Source organism: Pimephales promelas, chromosome 1 (genome assembly GCF_988280905.1).
Source record: "Pimephales promelas chromosome 1, fPimPro1.hap1.1, whole genome shotgun sequence".
Taxonomy (NCBI): domain Eukaryota; kingdom Metazoa; phylum Chordata; class Actinopteri; order Cypriniformes; family Leuciscidae; genus Pimephales; species Pimephales promelas.
Genome location: NC_142769.1, coordinates 17,374,716 through 17,394,673, shown reverse-complemented (window position 1 = coordinate 17,394,673; position 19,958 = coordinate 17,374,716). Strand labels below are relative to the sequence as shown.

The 19,958-nt window shown below is 41.1% G+C and overlaps 1 protein-coding gene across 4 annotated transcripts in view; it reads left to right on the top strand.

Moving 5' to 3' along the window:
• Positions 1 to 6,736: 6,736 nt before the first annotated feature.
• Positions 6,737 to 19,958, top strand: part of LOC120477912 (nuclear factor 1 B-type-like) — a 131,656-nt gene continuing 118,434 nt past the window's right edge. The window contains exon 1 of one of the 4 annotated variants that reach the window (XM_089128348.1): positions 6,737 to 6,925. In XM_089128348.1, coding sequence (XP_088984474.1) covers positions 6,830 to 6,925 — 96 coding nt within the window. In that variant the 5' untranslated portion in view covers positions 6,737 to 6,829. The remainder of the gene's footprint in view (positions 6,926 to 19,958) is intronic. The other 3 variants (XM_089128344.1, XM_089128343.1, XM_089128376.1) reach the window with 3 other exon arrangements.

Here is a 19,958-nt window from a genome sequence, read left to right as displayed (position 1 = left end):
CGCCATCATTCCAGGGTCTTGTCCCAAGATGGCCGCCACCATTCCAGAATCTCGTCCCAAGATGGCCGTTGCCATGCTTGTGGCTTCAGACAAGATGGCCGCGCCACGCCTGTGTCTTCAAATAAGTGGGCCGCCACCTCGCCTATGTCTTCGGACAAGATGGCAGCATCTACGCCTGTGTCTTTGGGAAAGATGGCAGATTCTACGCATGTGTCTGCGGCGGTATCTTCGGATAAGATGGCAACCTCTACGCATGTGTCTTCAGACAAGATAGCGTCAGATCCACCCTGGCCCCTTGCACTGTCGGCGTCGCCCTGGTCCGCCGCATGGCCTCCTCCGCCCTGGACGCATGCTTTACCCTGGACACCTGCCCGGCCTACTCCGCCCTGTACACCCATTCAGCCTGCTCCACCTTAGTCTCCCGATCCTCTTACGCTCCACAGACCTGGGCCTCAGTCCCACCCCTGGGTTCCCCTCTGCTCCACCTCCCTCCTGGACAATTTTAGGAGCATCTGGAAGCCACTCCTTTGAGGGTGTGGTTTGTAATGGTTACCAGCTGGAGTGCCCTTGAGAGCCACTAGAGGGCACTCCACATCAGATTATTGTTATTCCCCCACAAACTACATTTCCCAAAACTTACTGCCCGGACTTTTCATCCATTATCACATTCATCTGTATCTTATTATCTTGTTCACCTAGCTCACCCCAGCTAATCTAGATTTAGCTATCTAGCTCACCCCATATAAGCCTGGTTCACCCCATCACTCACTGCGAAGTTTTGTTTAGTGTTACACTGCAGTTCCGAGGATTCTCCCTGGTTTCATGTCGCTTGGTTTTTGGATTTCTTGCCTGTCTGTGGATTACTCTTTTACCCGTGTTGCCTGCCTTGTAGTGTTTGGTTTTGTTTGGACTGATTACCCGGTGTTTATGACCTTTGTCTGTTTTTGACTACGATTGTGGATTTCCCTTTCAATAAAACTGCATTTGGGTCCTCAACATTCGTGTCTCTGAGAAGTTCGCGACAGGCTCTGTACTGGATTAAATTTCAAGCCATTTGGAACACCACTCAACCAATCAAATTTTAAGACCAAAACATGCTGTTGTTGCTATATTTTAAATTCTCAAATTTGAAGTTAAAACATATTATAATTATCAGTATTATAATTCATCCTTAATGTCTGGTAATTTTGTTGCCAATTGTTTGTCAGGATCTTCAGCAATGCAGGGTCTCTGGCTACCATGGAAGTTTGTTGCCATGGAAATGCACAGTGTGTTTCCTGTTTGTCGTTGTCCTTTCCTTTCAGGGCTCAGTGTTACACCAAAAAACTCAGTTACCTGAGTCACGAATGGGAGACTTCTGCTTCCTACTGCTCTCCACAGATCACCTGATAGCCAAGACTCAATTTGCAGAGTTTAATCCTGTGAAGAATTTACCTGTAATGTCTAATGAGATGTTTTGAAATGGGTTTTGTGCCCTAAACAAAGAGCAAAACAATGTTCAGTTAGAGAAGTTTGGGCTTACTTTCTGTGGGTACTTTGTTTAGTTTACTAAGGGGTCATTTGCCCCTTTTTGTGTATAAACCCACATTCCCACATTCAACAATTTCTGACAAGTTTTTCCAATGATTTTCTTCTCTTAGAAAGATAAACGTATAGGTTGCTTATCCTAAGACTAAAGTCATCCCTTTGTGTGCTGGGCAGAAAGGAGAGACTTCAGGGAGGATAAACTTAGTTCAGATGAGAGGAAAGGCAAGCCTTTTATCTTAGGCAGGCACTGTATTTTACACAATGTCCCTCCAGTGTAACCTAACAAAGGGCTCCTTATGTACTTCCTCTAGGCTGGCAGGTCTAATACTGCGGCACAGGGGACGGTTGCGAGGAGACGTCTTTTAGAGAGGGTTTGGATGGTGTGTCGGATAAAGAACAATTCATTGAATCAGCGAAATGTGTGTGTGTGTGTGTGTGTGTGTGTGTGTGTGTTGTGCCCTGCTGAAAGGTGGTGTCTAGGCCAGTAAAAACTAGCTCTACTCCATCCTTTGCCCACCTTGTTTGAACCTCTGCCTGAAGCAGTCGTTTTCACTTCCTGTGCAATTTGATCAGTTTCTGGTTAATTTAGGTCAACATAAGCATAATAAGTTGAATGCAATGCTTTTGTTTTATTTTTCACAATAATTTGATGATTTTTTTCCCCCCAGGACTCTTCATATAATAGGAGAATTATTTAGTCATTGTGCTCAATGATTCAATGTCAAGGCCTTTAATTTAACTAATCTGTATCTTAACCCCTTATCCTAGTGGTTGTTTAGTTGCTTCCATTAACTCATGTTGAACTTTGGCATTGTCCCAGAAGGTCCCACGCCCACTCGCTCCCACCCTCTCTCTCTCTCCCTGCCACGGTTGGATGCCTCCTGCCCTGATGCTGTCCATTCCCAGTTGGGGCCTCTGTTGATTGGCCCGGCGTGTGTCCTGCACTGTGTGGTGGTGTGAATGACGGCCCCTGTCAGCTGTGACTGGCTCCCCGGCGTTCGGCATTCTTCACTTGAGTGACAGCAGATAGTACCTCCCTTGAATTATCCTAAAAGATTGCCTGTGTGATGGCAGGACCACCTCATCCCAGAGAGAAAAAACATCTTGGCTGGGACTCTTTAATGTCGCTCTCTCACTGAGAAACTGAGTCATGACCTCTGAGCAAGTGTTCGCATGTGTCGCTCCTCTCAGCCAAAATTAATCATTGGACATATTGCATTTATAACTCCACTGGAATCGAATCGCTTTTCATTAGGGTATTTTATGGGAAGCTGCTTGTTTTCTCCTTTTATTATCCAAAGCCACTTTGATACGTATTATCAGTTCATGCAGTCCCTGTGAGTCAAACCCATCCCCTTGATGTTGCTAGTGCCATGCTCAACTATTTGAGAGCAACAGAAATATTCTCTTTGTTTTTTCAGTCTACTGAAATGTACTATAAATTATATTTGCAAATAACTTTAACGCATTTTTTTATGTATATCTTTTTCTATCTCAGGGAAATATTATAAGAAATAAAGCCAAAACTCTGCATGAATAGGCGATACCGAAATCTAAATGGTTATATTATTGAAGAACTGACTCTTATATTTAACTTAAGTTTAAGTCTCTCCATTGTCCTGAAGCAGGCATCATTTCTTCTGTGGAGCAACAGGTGGTCATTTGTGAACAAATTAAACTAGGTTTTGTAATTACTTTTTTTTTTTTTTGCCAAGATTACTCCATTACTGTCAATCATTGTCTGTTCTGGCATTAATTACTGTTTATTAATGTCCTGTTTTGTTCTGAAAAAAAAAATGGCGCCAATTACAGTCAATCACTGTTCATTGCGTAAAAAAATAAAACCAATCTAAATGAGTGTATTTGAATGGTGTATATTGAATGTATATCATATTTATGCGGAATTGTAATTTTCTGCTTGCCCATGTGTCTGGCCTACTAAGTAAACTGGCCTAATTTAACAAATGGCCACCTGTTATTGTTCTAGGAGTGGACATCTGGTTAAACAAAAGAGGGAATTATGGAAATAAAACTTAAAACCTAATAGGGTGTCTAGAGGAGTGATATTTGGGATGATATCTCTTTTACGCATCTATGTGATTGAAGGTATTATAATTTCAATGTGGTTTGGACAAGGATTAAGAAGCATCTCTGGACATTTGTAATCATCAATTAGTAACAGACAAGTGCTCTTTTTTCCTAATTGCCTGACATCCCAGTCCATATGGGTCCGCATTAACTAGTCTGTACATAAATAAAATTGAAATGACCCTCAGCCGTGACTGCTGTATTTGCTACATGTGAAATTTGACTACAATTAGGTACACATGACATTTTTAGAAGCATTATGAGGTTACGTCCTGAATCGATAATATATATATATATATATATATATATATATATATGTGTGTGTGTGTGTGTGTGTGTGTGTGTGTGTGTGTGTGTGTGTATATACATCAGTTGACAAAAATACTTAATTATGTATGTCTTCCAACTGTTATGATTTGCAGTAAGTAGATAGCACATACACAGACTGTCTGAGCACATACACAGAGTGTCTGTAGCAGGTGTTCACATTACTTGGATCAATTCAACAGTCTTCACTTTCCGGCCTCTCGAATTATTGATTTGCCCATTGATTTTTTTTTCATGTAAATCTTACAAACACTTGACTGAAAGAAAGTAGAAATCCAATTAAAACTAGTCTGAAAAGGTAATCTTAATCCAATCATGGCGAGAAAATGTATTGATCTGCAGAGTCAAAATCAATACTGCACACGGGAGGGAAATTCAAGTGAAATGTCAAGAGAATGTTTTAGCATATTCAGAAAACAGTGAAAGCAGCTCACAATATTTGGGTTGTTCTTGGTTTTCTTTCAGTTAGCATTTATGGATTTATAACCTTGTACTTTGGTTTATTATTATTTAGCAAATTATTTTAATTATTCAACTAATGCTTACATTGGGCGATTATATGGAACAGAATGTATTTAAGATGACCCCTGAAATCCAAAGTGTAAGAAAACAGAATAATCTCTTTGGGACCCTGTGTGGAAATGTGGGAAAGGTTTCGGAAATGAATGGAAACACACAACGCAAAAAAAGCGAGGAGGATAAACAACACTCTAGGTATTCTTCTAGCCATGGTGCTTCTGAAATGCCACCTCGGCCCCTGAATGCCAGACGCGCTGTGCCCTGACTCGCGGGACGTTCTCACACAATCCCACAATTCACGTGGAGGGAAGCAGCTGCAGGCGGGAACATTCTGTGAGGAGGTGGAGGTTGGGAATGCACTGCCGAGGGAAAAAGGTCTGGATAGGTTACAAAGAGAGTCCCAAACATGGAACAAAGCTGGCATTCAGCGTTAAACCCCACAACTCACTGCCGAGTGTCAGGTTGATGCGTAATTCTGCAAATGTCAAAAGCACGATTTGTTTGCATGTATGTGTATTAAACATAATTCTGAAGGAGTGGGATGTGAGCATGTTTTACAAGCCTCAAACATGAGGTTGTTGTGCTTGGGGAGGAACTGTTAACCAGTGGCTCTAGCACATCCATTGGATGACACTTGCATCTTTATGCCTTCCAATGCAAGAGAATCCTTATAATTGGTTAATGTCATCAAAGCCTGCTTTGCATTGCTTTAAACAGCTAAAGCTGTGCTAATGCTATTAATGCAAGCCAGTTATTACATGCTAGCTGATGTCTTTGCACTTGCTTCTAGGAAATTCTGATTGCTTGAATGTTTTAAAACCTTCTAGAATCAAATCAGCTTCTTCAGCAGTCCAGAAGCTGCTGTTGGTTTTACATGGCATCTATATACTGCATGTTGTCCATTATTATTATCATGCTAGCACAATTTGAATCTGTAAATAAATGAACTTTGTGTCACGTGTAGCTCACAGATCAGGTTTAAAATGGAATGTGTTTCATCATGTTCATTTGAGGACATTTAATTCCTGAAACAAAAAAGCGTCAAGAGTGGACTAAATGTAATACAAATGTAATAAATGATAATAATAAATTGTGGTATTTTCTAAGGTTTCTAGCAAATATTTAAGGAAGCAGACTGCAAATGTTGTCGTCAGACTGCTAATTCTTAAAACTCTCATCAACTGTCGAAAATGTAACAAAAATATAAATAAGATCAGTGGCCAACCATGTAGTGTTTTTTTACTATAAATTAGAACTTGGTTTCAGTGTTTATTTTATCTCCACTCAATGTAATGAGAGGGAAAAAACACGTTTGTGGTTTAATAACAAAACTGAACTCTGTTAACTGACTCTGAGTTCAAATTATTTTTTGACTTTCTTAGCATGCTAATGCTAATGTTCAGTGATAGTGAGAAAATGTCAGAACAATTAACCTGCACTCCCAAGTCAACATCAGTGTTATTTATAAATCGTTTTTAACTTTATGCTTTGAGAGAATGTGACAGAGTAACTAAATTTGTATGAATTTATTATTGACAGCAAAAAAAAACAACATTTATTTTCTTAACTGCACCACAGTTAATGCAGTCTTGCAGTTTGCTGTCGTTCAAAGCTCGGTGAAGTAAGTTCAGCAGGCTAGTAAGTGAATGGACTTGGAATACCTGTCAGTGTTTGCGCCTCTCTTTCTCTCTTGCTTCCCTCTCTCTCCCTCTCCCTCTCTCTCTCTCCTTCCCTCCCTCATTTGCTGTATAAGTCTGTGATATCTGAACCGTGCCCGGCTCTCATGTCTATGAAACTCCCCAGTCTTTGTTTGGGGAATATAATTCCCATTTGGGCCTCCCCTCATCGACACAGAATGAGGAGTGTTCAGGGGAGGGGGGCAAAATGTGTGTGTGTGTGTGTATTTATGGCTTTAAGGTCGGTGGGGGGATTCCAAAACCCACAAATCAACAATATAGAACTGATGAAAATGCAAATAAACTTTAAAAAGCTTCCATGCACACAGGCACCTCATTGGTTGCCCACTTGTTGTACAGCTCAAGATGCCAAAAAAAAAAGAAGAAAAAAAGAAGAGATCCATGCTCCTGTTCTGCACAGCTTATAAAATTAAAGCCCTGGCTGAGGTGGGGGGCTCTGTGTGTGTGTGTGTGTGAGGGATTCAGATCCTGATCCTGTCATTATAGGCAGCACTGCAGGCTGGAGTCATCGCTAGAGCACAGGGCTATGTGCGTGCATGTGTGTGTGTGTGTGTGTGTGCACTTTTTTTCTCCCATAATGCAGTGTGATAAGGATTGGCCTACATGGGGCTGAGAGAGTGGCGTCTGATGAAGGCTTGATTAGTGTGTTATCTACTCCTGAGCTGCTCCTGATGAAAGCTACTGACGGGAGAATGGCTGGGAAAACGGCAGACAGCTCCATCAAATGGCAGCTATGTTATGACATGACAGCCAGGACCTGGTGGATGGTAAGTTTGGTGCTTTTTGGAGCTTTTTTTTTTTTCTTCACTTTTTTCCCACCAATTTTTGAGTGACGTAACTCCTCCTTCAGTGCGATTCATAGCGTGTCTTAGAGAAAATGTTTTGCGCGAGCAGTTGTTTGAATTTGAAATATGTGTTTTATCATTTGAAAAATTTAACTGAGATATTTACAGGTTATTTACAGAAACTTTTGGTGATTACTGTAAAAGAGTAAAAACTCTCTTCTAGTAAATAATTGTTTTACTGCTGTACTTCTATTTCTTTTACATTTATTTAAGCATATTGCTGTTTGTAATCCAGCTTTACACCCAGTCTTCTAATCTGTTGATATTGACTAAAGTGTGTGTTGTATAGGGATGTCACTGATGTCACGTGAGGTCAGGAGCCTGCGCTTGACTGTCAGGAGGTCAAGGTTTTTTTTTTTCTTCTGTTTGTATACTCCGATCTATACTAGGTCATAGCCTGCTTTTAATTAAGTTTAAAGTGTCCGTTCCAATTCTTTGGGATTTTGACAGTTTGTCAGCGATGATCAGGGAGCCCTTCAGATGAAAATTAAGTTTTAAAGTGTTATAAGAAATCAATTATTCTGGATGATATTTCTTGTAGCCGCTGCTCCGTTGATATTTCCCTGGTTTTGGCCATGCCGTTTATGAACACTGTCACTCAAGATGTGGTTTTGCTCTGCACTTGTTGACATTTTTCTCTCTGTTTGTCTATGTTTCCTCCTGGCAGACAAAAGCCTCTTGTTTGAGCGTCAGTTTCAATGAAGCTACAGATACGTCTGGTTCTCATTCCGCTATGACTGTTAATTTTACATCGAAAGTCATACCTTTTTCCTTCTGCCAGCTGTCTTGTGAATTAACAATTTATCATTGGGTTATTTCACAGGACAGTGACAATAATTAGGGTGTAAAAGGATGGCTCTAAGCCACTGTTATGTTTCATTACTGCAAAGATGTTTTGAAATGAATCATCTTTTTCTCTCCAGACAAAGTCAGAAATTTAGTGGTAACGTACTTTACTCATTTGGACACAATTGTGTCAGTAATTCACATATACACTTGTGTATTTTCAGAATTTTTGTGTAAACCTGTGGATCCTGTCTGAGACATTAAATGTTAACCCGGGTACTCAGAAAAAATAAATAACAAATATAACAAATAAAGATTAAATTGTATAGTTAGTATACATAATTTAAACTTGCATTTCTTTTTATGTAGCTGTTTTTTGAAGGACAACTGCAATAACCATCTTTCTTTGCTTTTCACAAGAGTTAACGTTTGTCTGTTCTGGTTGTAGATAAATTAGGGTTAGGATTACACACTCATACTATGTGTTTTTTTTAAGTTGTAATTTGTTATATTATGCAGATTTTTTAAAATACCTTTTTACTGAAAATTATTAAATTAAAAAAAAAAAAAATAAGGGACTACCTTTACATTTAATAATTTTCAAGACAGATATTACAGTATACATGAATGTTGTACAGTACCTATGTGTACATTAATAAGGAATAAAAACATGTCATGAGTTTACCACTAGATATTCTCTCTATTTATGGAAAATAATAAAAACAGACACACATTCTCCCTGGCTTTAGTTTCATTTTGACAGATGGGATGTTTTCATCCTTCCCAACCACTGTCCAATGTAATATCTGAGTTTAATCACGAATTGGGAACATAGCAGATTTCTAAATATTTTTCATAATGGTAGAAAAAGAAACATGTGGCACAACAAATTCATATAAAACACCTTGGATCTGGCATTGACTCACCTGCAGATGGACTTAAGCATCTAAACAAGGACAAGGTCCAGACATGGTTCCGTTTGAAATGCTAACCACTAAGAAACTGGTGCAAAATGTCAGCACTGTCACAGATGCTGGGGTGAGCTACGCCGAGAGGAAAGCAGCATTTATCACTAATCCCTGTGGCCAACAGTTGTTCATTAAGGTATACACTACGGCCCCCCCTTTTTTGTTTATTGAGGGTCTTTTTTTTTCCTGCAAGAGTCTCTCTGTCTGGCTTGCTTTGTGCAGCTGGGAGACTGATGTCAGTCTGCATGCAGCCTCCCAGCAATCTGGCCTTCAGACGGTACTCCTGCTCTCCTGCCGAATGTGGGTCGAAGATTAGCATAATACCAACTAATCGTGAATAACATTAGCATTGAGAAAGGCAGTAATTAAAAGGATTAGCACTAGGGGAAGAAATAAATGAGGAAATTCTATGACCACTGTGTTTATGATATTGATTGGATGACCACTGGGATCTGATGCTCGTCAGGACTGTTGGCCAGATGATGAGAACACGTTGACCGCTTATAATGGGCAGACAAAGTAGCCCTGCTTATTTTGGAACTTTAACTAATGATTGTCTGTTTTATGCCAGGTATTGTGACTGTATTCTGTGAATGTCTAAATATGTAGGCTACTAATTAAATGTATGTACATAAACAAGTTTTTGGTAAAGAACTTTGAGATGCTTAGCGTTTAACTCTTCAGTGACCAGCATGTAAACTGATCACAACACGGGATTAGTGTCAGCTGACATATGACTTTTAGATGGGTCACCTTAGTCCTTTTGATTTAGACTCAAATCCCTGCACTGATCTATCGGTAAAACTTTATTTTGATGGTGCCTTTTAAAAATTCTGCTGACTATGTAACTTAAAAATACAAACAATATATAACTACATATAATAATAATAATATATAACTACATGTCAGCTAACTGTCATTAGAGTAGTAGACTGTCTGCTTAATATCTGCTAACACTTTATTGTGATGCATGCTCCTCCAACAGACAATCTACTGACTGTAAGTAACTTTCTTTGCAACTACGTCAACATATTCTATCCCCAACTCTACCAGTCTACTAATACTCTACAAACACTCTAGTGAGAGTTAGAAGAGTTGTAGGTGCAACGTTACTTATAATAAAGTGAAACCGATCTCTCTAGTAAATGGTTTAGTTCGTCTGGAAGCTAAACTCTCTCCATAATCACATTGTTAAAGAGCCCCTATCATGTATTTTTGTTATGGTGTGGAATATAGCTCTAAGGGAATGAAAACATCCTGCAAAGATTTATATCTGAAAGTGCACCGTATATAAAGTTATTGTCTTTCAAAAGTGAGAGTCGACTCTGAGTCTATGAAATGAATTGTTTTTGAAACGAGTCATTAGCTGTTACATCGTGACGTAGAGACATATTGGCCGCGGCCAGTTACTGCGCGCGCAGACGGAAGTGTAAACTTGAAGTCTACACATTCAAATACTTCATCATATAGCATCATGTCGAGAAGACGCTGTGTTCTACAATGCAAAGATAGTTCAGCCACTTTGTTTTCATTTACCAGGGATGAGCATGTGAAGAATCAGGGGTTAGAGTTCATATTTGCAACGATACCGCAACAGAATAGCCCGATTGTGTTCTCATCATTTTAATTACGAATCGTTCAAAAACATAAATGAATTCAAATGCGGATTCGCAAGCGGTTGTTCCTGAAGGAGGGCTCAGTAACTTACTTACCCAGTGTATATGGATCAGCTTCCTCCTATGAATCACAACCTGTAAGTATTATTAATTATTGTTGCTTTTATGGGTTTTGAGCGGTTTTGTAGCGTCGGGCGCAAGGAGGGAAGGCGCGATCAGTATGTGTGTATGCGTATGTGTGTGTGTGTGTAAGTTACGCTCAGCGCAGCTTCTAGGTCTCCAATGTCAATTTTTTTTTAAAATGTGAAATGTTTGTCGCTGTTACTGGAGTTGTCATAAAGAATAGAGCGTCTTGTAGTACTGCAGTGCTTTATCAATATGTTTATGCGTTATGCTAACAAACAATAACTGACTGGGTCTGTCATCTGACCAATCACCGCCGATTAGCGTCACGTAAAGGAGTGGTTTAGAAAAATGAGTCGTTGTACGAATCATTTGGGAATCGGTGAGCAAATCCGTTAAAAATAAATGCATATTATAAGACAAATAAAGTGTTTATCTTTGCATGCATGTTAAACTGTTTTTGGGAACTCCTAAAACAAAAATAGGAACATTTCAAATGCTATGATGCTCTTTAATTATTCCGGATTTTGGGCACACCTCAGGTTTGTTTGATCATTATCATAGGGATCAAGCTCAACTTCTTTTAAATGCTTTCTGCAGACACTGTATTATTAGAGTAGCATGTTTAGAGTTTCTGCCACCATCATCTCACCATTTACCTAACACTAGGACCACAATAAACATCCACTAAATGTGCACTCAGATTTTTATTCTCATAAAATGTTTTACACATAAAGCAACAAATAGTATTCTAAGAAACATAAAATAAAATACTACTACAAGTAGTAGTAATAATAATAATAGTATTAAATTAAACAGTACAATTGGTTTCTTCTTGTGTAAAACATTTAATGACAATTAATATTCATATAGTGCCTTCCCCAAGCTTAAGGATAGTTATATTACTACAGAGAAGAAAAAGGTTACATTTTATTTCGATAGTCCATTTTAAGCATTTTTCTAAGTATTCAACAACCACATGTAAGTTAACTATCATCAATTTGCAAATACATGTCAACTAACTCTCATTAGAGTATTAGTAGACTGTTAGGTTAGGGTTAAGTAGAATAAGTTTACTTGTAGTTGCAAAGTTTTTCATAGTCATTAGAATGTCTGTTGGGGGGCCAAGTGTTAGCTGATAAGCAGACGGTCTACTAAAGACTGGTAGTTGACATGCAGTTGAAAAGTTATAGTTAGTAGAAAGTCTAAAGTGGTATCCAAGCACAGAGAGAGCAGGGGCTTGGATCCAGGTAACCAATCTTTATTTACAAAACTGAACTTCTACAATAATAAAAAGCAAAGATCTCATCTCAATAAGACATAAATGTAGAGCAGCATAACATAGACAATATCTGAACAAGTAACTGAACCCAAATGGGGGTATAAATACACGAGTAATGGCTCTTTCAGACTGCACGATTTTCAAAGTAGTCAGGTCGCTGCTCTTTTCACACTGCATGACTATCTTGGCCAGCATTCAGTCGCTGCTGTGTTCACACTGGACGATGGATCGGCGACAGAAGGTTTCACACTGCATGACTTTAGAAAAATCGCCGACAGACTCTGTCTAGCACGCTGCACGCAAACTACATTTCACAACAAACACGCGTGAGATATGAAAATTTAACAACGCGCGACACCACACGTGCAAGACCGGAGTTCTCACGTGAGATTTTTTTTTTCGACCCGGTTGTGGTACAGCTGGTGAAACAGACACGAGTGCTCCTGCCAAATTTCTACTAATTTTTCTTCCATTTATTGTGTCCAAATAGACCGAGAAGAAGCTTTTTTTGTTGAAACAATGCCATATCATGTTGATATGTGATCTATAACTCCTCCCCGAACTCCCTGCTGCTCTGTATCTTGCTCTCTCACTGGCTGCCGGTGATCGCCGATGTAGTTTTCAGTCAAAACACTTTTCACACAGCAGGATTTTGAATCGCCGACAGGTCCAGATATTTAGCATGCCAAATATCTCACGGGCGTCGGCGACTCGTCGGTGATTCTCTCAGTTCGCGTCTTTGTTCATTCACACTGCGTGATTGTCACTCGCGTGAACGAGCGCCGATTTGCCTGTGATTTCGGGCATTTGTCGGCGATTTCTCAAAACCTGTCGGCGAGCCAAAATCGTGGCTAAAATCATGCAGTCTGAACTCGGCATAAGGGGTTGTTTACACTACAACATTTTCAACTAAAAACTTTTTATGTGTTTTGGCCATTGATTTACACGACAACAGCGTTTTGGGTGCCTGAAAACGGAAACTTTTGAAAATGGTCTATCTATGCACGGCGGTATTTCCGGTGAAGGTGTAAGGATGCTTGATAACCTCCGCCGATCGTAGAGTCCAATGCAATACTGAGAATTTATATTGAATTTTATACTCCATGGTTATACTAAAGAAACGTTAGTCACAAAGACAGACAAAACAGACACGTTGTGTTTATGCTTCTTTTAAAAATTATATTAAATAAACATAACTATATATAAAATTATCTAAACGTATGAAAGTTTCGTTTCAAAGACGGGAGGACAGTAAATTTTAAAGACTCTGCCATTATCCCGTTTCCCTAGGTTTTCCTCCACTTTATTCTTCCCAACCGGAAACTGAAGAGCATCCTTGCGTAAAATGCGGAACTTATGCGTGCATGTAGCCAATGGGTATCAAAAGGCTCTGTGTAAACTACTGTACAAAAACGTGAATCTCTGAAATCGATGACGTCATGCACATGCATATTACGTGATCAGTTAGTGTTTCATTGCCATCCAATGGCCTGGCAGCAGATTACAGCATTTTCAGTCGTTTTTGTGGATCCATGTGAATGGGGATTGTTTTGACAATGTGGAGCCAGAGGGTCGAGGGAGCCCGGTGAAGCTATTACCTCGTTTCCTTTTAAAAAGAACTGGTTCGGAACTAGTGCTGGTTCAAAGTTGGTTCAACTTGCAAACCTTCTTAGAACCTGTTTGTTTTTCCACTGACTAGAGAGCCTAGTGAACGGCATTGTTACTTCACTGTGTATGTTGCCATAGGTCTGAGCTTTCCCATTCCCGTTGTGTTGTTGGTCACAATAACCCGGTCTCCCCAGCCCCCGACATAAGCATGACATGGTAAAAGAACAGTTCCAGTCCAGCAAAGAGTTGGTGCCACTTTTGAACCAATTTTTCTGGCCGAGTACCTGTTCTTTGGCTGCCGAAACACAAAGAACAAGTTTGTGAGTAGGCACCGGCTCCAAACTGGCTCTCAGGAAAAGGGATATGGAGCTCCCAGATGGAGCTGAGGGAGGGAGGAGCCAAGGTGGAGTTAAGTTAAGTTTTAAGTGAATTATTGTGGTGAGCAGGATGGTCGAGGGACGTGAGAGAAAGTCGCGAGGCCGGTGGTGCGATTGCTAATGAGCATCTCTCACGGAGGAGTGGAGGCATAAAGGGGGAGCGACGGAGTGGATGATCGAGAGAGGAACAGGCCTGATTTTGTTTGTATTTTATATTTTATTTGGTAAGCCAGCAGTCATCCACGAGGGGCTGTTGGCCGGTAGTTATGTTTTATTTTCGGTAGACAGCAGTTCCATGAGGGACTGCTGGCAGGTATTTTGTTTGTTTATTTCATTTAAATAAAGTTTAATTTTTTGATTGTTATCTGGTTTCTGCCTGAACCTTGCTACAATTGACCTTTCGGAAATTATTTTGTGTCTGGTACCCTTCGGTCATGACCAACACCAAATGACAAATAAAAACAAACATCAAAAATACAAAAGTACTTTACAAAATACAACTGACAACAGCAAAATCAATGCCATCAGCAGAATTTTTATTTAAAATTTTTAGAAGACATAGAAGGAAGAGACTATAGACAAACAGAGGTCTTCACATCGATGTAAAATTGTGATATCACAATCATTTATTTAACAGAGCTATAATGGAGGTTATAAAGATCTTTGTGCACGGGCAATCCATAATAATAACAGTACCCTATACTTAAGACCAGATGAATGGCTGGTTATTGGGCTGAGGTGGAGTGATGGGGTCGGTGGCCAGAGGCTGAGCCAGGGGATCCCCTTGCCAATGGAGACTGGAAGACCCAAAGCAGATCTGAGTTGCTGGTAGTCAACTGAGGAAGGCAAAAAGGAATCAGCGGAGGAAGGGCCGAGGAACTGGCTGTCTTGAGTTCAGGAGTAGACTCGGAGCTGGGCGGGATTAGCAGATACGCAGGAGACTTGGAGCTGGGCGGGACCAGCAGAGGCGCTGGAGACTTGGAGCTGGGCGGGACCAGCAGAGATGCTGGAGAATAGGAGCTGGGTGGGACCAGCAGAAACGCTGGAGACTTGGAGCTGGGTGGGACCAGCAGAGATACAGAAGACTCAGAGCTGTACGCAACCAGCAGAGACCATGGAGACTTGGAGCTCGGCGGGACCAGTGGAGATGCAGGACACTTGGAGCTGGGCAGGACAAGCAGAGACACTGGAGACTTGGAGCTGGGCGGGACCAGCAGAGATGCTGGAGAATAGGAGCTGGGTGGGACCAGCAGAGACGCTGGAGACTTGGAGCTGGGTGGGACCAGCAGAGATACAGGAGACTCAGAGCTGTAGGGAACCAGCAGAGACCATGGAGACTTGGAGCTCGGCGGGACCAGTGGAGATGCAGGACACTTGGAGCTGGGCAGGACAAGCAGAGACACTGGAAACTTGGAGCTGGGCGGGACCAGCAGAGATGCTGGACACTTGGAGCTGGGCGGGACCAGCAGAGACACAGGAGACTTGAAGTTGCACGGGATCAGTGGAGATGCAGGAGACTTGGAGCTGGGAGGGACCAAAGGAGGCGCAGAAAACTTGGAGCTGGGCAGAACCAGCAGAAACGCAGGAGACCCAATTTACTGAATAATATACCGTATCCAAGTTACTGGTTGGAGCCAACTGAGAAGAAGCCGAAGGACTGAAGGAAACCAGGGAGGGTCTCAGTCCTCCAGCACCCTGGCTCCACCTTGGTCACTCTTCACCGTGGCTCCGCCTTGGCCTCCAGGACAAGGAACTGGCTGTCTTGAGTAGGGTTGGTATCGAGAACTGGTTCTATTTTAGAACCAGATTAAGAATTCCAAAAAACGGGGATTCGATAAGACACATTTTGATTCCTCTTTTCAATTGATTTGTGTGCATATTAACATGACTTTAAATCATTGAAGAGCAAGAAGACCCGCACTCTGTTTTCTTTGCTGCACACACATAGAAAACGTGTGAACAGAAAGTTATTTGTGGTTTTAAATTATTTATGCACATGAAGACCCGCATAAGGTTATCTGTGCTACACACACACCAAAAGCACACACAGGAGAATGTGATTTTAATGTTATTTAAACCATTCAAGCGCAAGAAGACCCTCACCCTGTTTTCTGTGCTGCAAACACATCCAAAGCACGTGCACAGAAAAGTTGTTTTTAATGTGATTTAAAAAAGTCAGTCTTCCAGGGGACAGTCATCTTGAGATGAGATCATGAGAGGAAGACCTGTAGGTCTTTGATTTAGAGAGGAACTGCTGATGGATCTATTAAAGCTTCTCTAGGTCAGTTGTTCTGTTATGGTATGTTAGTGATGGGCACTTTCAAAACACTGCCTCATGAAGCTTCAAAATCTTTACAAATATTTTGTTTCGAATCAGTGGTTTGGAACAAAACTACTAAAGTCACGTGATTTCAGTAAATGAGGCATTATTACATCGCAACTGTTTCAAAATGTTTCAAAATTTCAATGGTTCATTGATGGTTCATTGCTCTGTGAATCCATGACTAATACAGATTTACTGAGATCAGCCCCCATGCGGCGAACCATTAAAAATATCTATGGTTTTTACCTGATCTCTGATCAAGTTTCAAACATCTGTAGATGTTTTATTAAGAAGTTTGTATAATTAAAAAATAATAATAGTAGTAAATAATAGTCTCTTAGCTCTTAGTTAAGCTGAGCCATGCAAAAAAAAAAAAAAAAAAAAAAAACAAGCCCTGGAAATTGCTAAAAGAACACATATACAGACACTAAATATTTAATGATATTGGATAATTAGTTAATTGCATCTGATAGATTATACTTTCAATCAAATATTTGGAATCGATTTATAAAAATATACATTTATAAATATATAGTTTTCATGCATGTTTGGGTTTTTGTTGCATTTAAACTGTTTTGACCAGCAGGCATCACCAGTGTGTGTTGTGTAGAACGCTTTGAAACAGTGAATCATTTGGCAAAGCAATTGGTTCAATTCATTAGAAGCTTTGAAAAGATTTGTTTCTCCCATCACTATAAGGTATGCAAGCACAGAAAGAACACTGGGTTGGGTCCAAGGCAGAAATCTTAATTTATTTACGAAACTAAACTTCTACAATAATATAAAGCCAAGGTTTCAAGAAGAACATTAATATAGAGCACCATAAAATAGACAATAACCGACTGAACTCAATAGGAGGTATAAATAGAGAATGTCTCATTATTGGGAGATACAAGGGTTCATGGCTCTACCATTAGAGAAGCATAACAGCTTACTTGGATCGTGTGCCTTGACAACCAAACACATTACAGCCTTGACGTATTTGGTTTTCATTCAGAGTTGTGAAATAGTCGATCCCATAGAAACGAAAGATACCTGTCACACAATTATCCGTGAGTTCCTATAAAACAGCATTTCTTTTTTTGGTGTAAACTCTAAAAATATATCAATCAAAAATGAATGTTTAAGAGCTGTTGAAGATTAGCAGAAGGGCTGTCAATTAATTAAATGGTAAGCCGTTTTCACACAAAAGCAGTGTATTCAGGGTAGTAAAGCCTCTCCTTCATTGTCATCCATGAAAAAAATGGCCTCTGGGGCCAGTTGCATAAACATAGCCATTATGTTCAGACAGTGTCTTAAGAACTATTGACAAACTAGGAGTTAGTTAGGGGCAATCAGTCTTGCTGTTCAGTATCAAATTAGACAAATGTATGTTTTTATGTAACTAACTTTAAAAAGTTATGAAGAGTTTTAAAGAAAAAAATTGGATGACAAACTTGTAAGACTATTCTTAGCAGTTTCTGCAACTCGCCACTGGTCTCCTTTCCTTCCATCGTTAGCAGGCGTTACACGTGTTTTTGTGCTAACCTTGTTGGTTTGCCTTTTATTGGCTTTGGTAAATACAGGACTCACATTTGAAAATTTATGTTCAATCTATAGGGTTTTCTTCGCAATCTAATGTCCTGGCAGAAGAATACAGCATTTTTAGTCATTTTTGCTGATATCTGAATGAGGATCCTTTTGACAATGGACAATTGTCTGTACACAGAAAACTCAACGGAAACTAACCCTAAATTATTGTATTAACCAGAGATAGGTTAACACACTAGGTTACTATGGTAACAAACAGGCACACAATAGACCACTATTTAAGGGTACAGCCATTTGTAGTGGTGTCTGAAACCATAGTGGACGTTATTGAGTGCACTCATTCAATCCCACAATGCACCGCAATAACGAGTGTAGCCTACAACTGATGTATGCTCAATGGCAAGAGAATACCTACACAGCAAAAAATATTGTTGGTTTAACTTAAAGGGTTAGTTCACCCAAAACTGAAAATTCTGTCAGTATTTCCTCACCCTCATGTTGTTCCAAACCTCTATGTGTTTATTTGTTCTGCTGAACACAAAGGAAGATTTTTGGAAGAATGTTTTAATCAAACAGATCTCATTCCCCATTGACTACCATAGTAGGAAAAAATACATACTAGTCAATGGGGAATGAGATCTGTTTGATGGAACATTCTTCCAAATATCTTCCTTTGTGTACAGCAGAACAAATAAACACATAGAGGTTTGGAACAACATGAGGGTGAGTAAATACTGACAGAATTTTCATTTTTGGGTGAACTAACCCTTAAAAAAATAAGTAACCTGGTTGCCTTAAAATTTTAAGTTGATTGAACTGGAAAAAGTGAGTTAAGGGACAAGTTCGGTGTTTTACAATTAAAGCCCTGTTTTAAGATCGTCCCTGATGAAATAGAATGGTTAAGATTGTTCCCTATCGTAGTCACTTCGAGTTACGTCAGAAGTGACGGAGATTGGGGTTTCGCATAGAAAGCCAATCCTCTTCGAGTATTAAAACACGAGCCAATGGCATGCAATGCCTTGGGGCTGCGGAAATTTGCATAGCGTACTCCGCCCTACTCCGTGAGTATAAAAGGAGGAAGTGAACGCAACCGCAGTATGTTTTTTCGCTTCGGAGCCAAGAGAACCTCTTCACTCCTGAAAGCACTGTTCAAGACTCTTCGAGACGAGCGTCCTCTTCAGTGTTGGTGTGACGGCGGTACCCAGCGAGATTCTGCATCGCCTGCGATCTGAGCAGTGGTCTGCCAGACTTTGCGCTTCTCCCTGGTCGCTTCAGCGCTGAAAGAGTGAATTTTCTCCTCTCATTGAAAGAGCTGCACGCGCACGTCTTTTTAAAGACGGTTCGCCCGTGCTCTTCTGGGTGTGATTGATTTCTGTCGTCATCTGATGGTCACGATCGCTGCTTTGTATGCCTGGGCATTTCAGCATGCAGCAGCAGCGTTCGTGGATGACTCATTTTCCTTCTGTGGGAACATGACCATCTCTACACTGAGGTCGAGACTCAATGATCTCACTTGAGTGAGAGTCCCGGTCCCCCCCGCTCGATCGGTTTCCTCCATAGGGGGCCCGTCGACCCGGGGACCTGGTGATTTACGGTGATGGTGTGGGATAAGCCCCGACGATTCCTCGGGCCACACCTCCCGCCTCAGTGCGAGAGCCAGCGAGCGTTAGTTCGATTCAGTCGGTAGCTTCTTCGGTGGCACCGGCTGCTTCGGGCAGCGCTCCAGATGATGATGCGATGTCGATCACAGCATCACTAGGCGGGCTTGACTCCTCGGGAAGTGAGGATGCGGCCGCGTTGCCTCCCTCGGGAGCGTCAGCGCCGCCGTGTCTGATCCCGCGATGATGGCCGTGCTATCTCGGGCGTCCGTGAGCATCGGGTGGGGGTGGAACTCCGCCCCTCCCCGATCTCTCGCGGCTGAATAATTGGTTTTTGGGTAACGCTGCCGCCTTACGGCCACGGCCAACCCCAATTTCCTTTTTTCCCCGAGTTGCATGCGGAACTGACACGCACTAAAAAATAAATAAATAAAAAAAAAATAGATAAATAAAAAAAAAAAAAAAAGCGTGCTTAGTTCCCCGCCCTTCCTCCCCTCGGCGATGCGGCTGTCTGTGGCGGTTGCTCTCAGATGCCCCTCCAAAGCCTATGGGTTCTCGTCGTCTATGGCGGCGCGATTCTGTAGAGCGGCGGGACAGGCAGCCTCCGCCCTGCATATGATGAGCACCTACAAAGCTAGCTGCTCAGGAATGTGCACGAGGAGGTGACGGACCAAGCGAGCTGCGAGCCTGTCGCCTACCTTGTCCTTAAACGGGTCACGGAGGCGGTCGCTCGCTCCCTTGGTC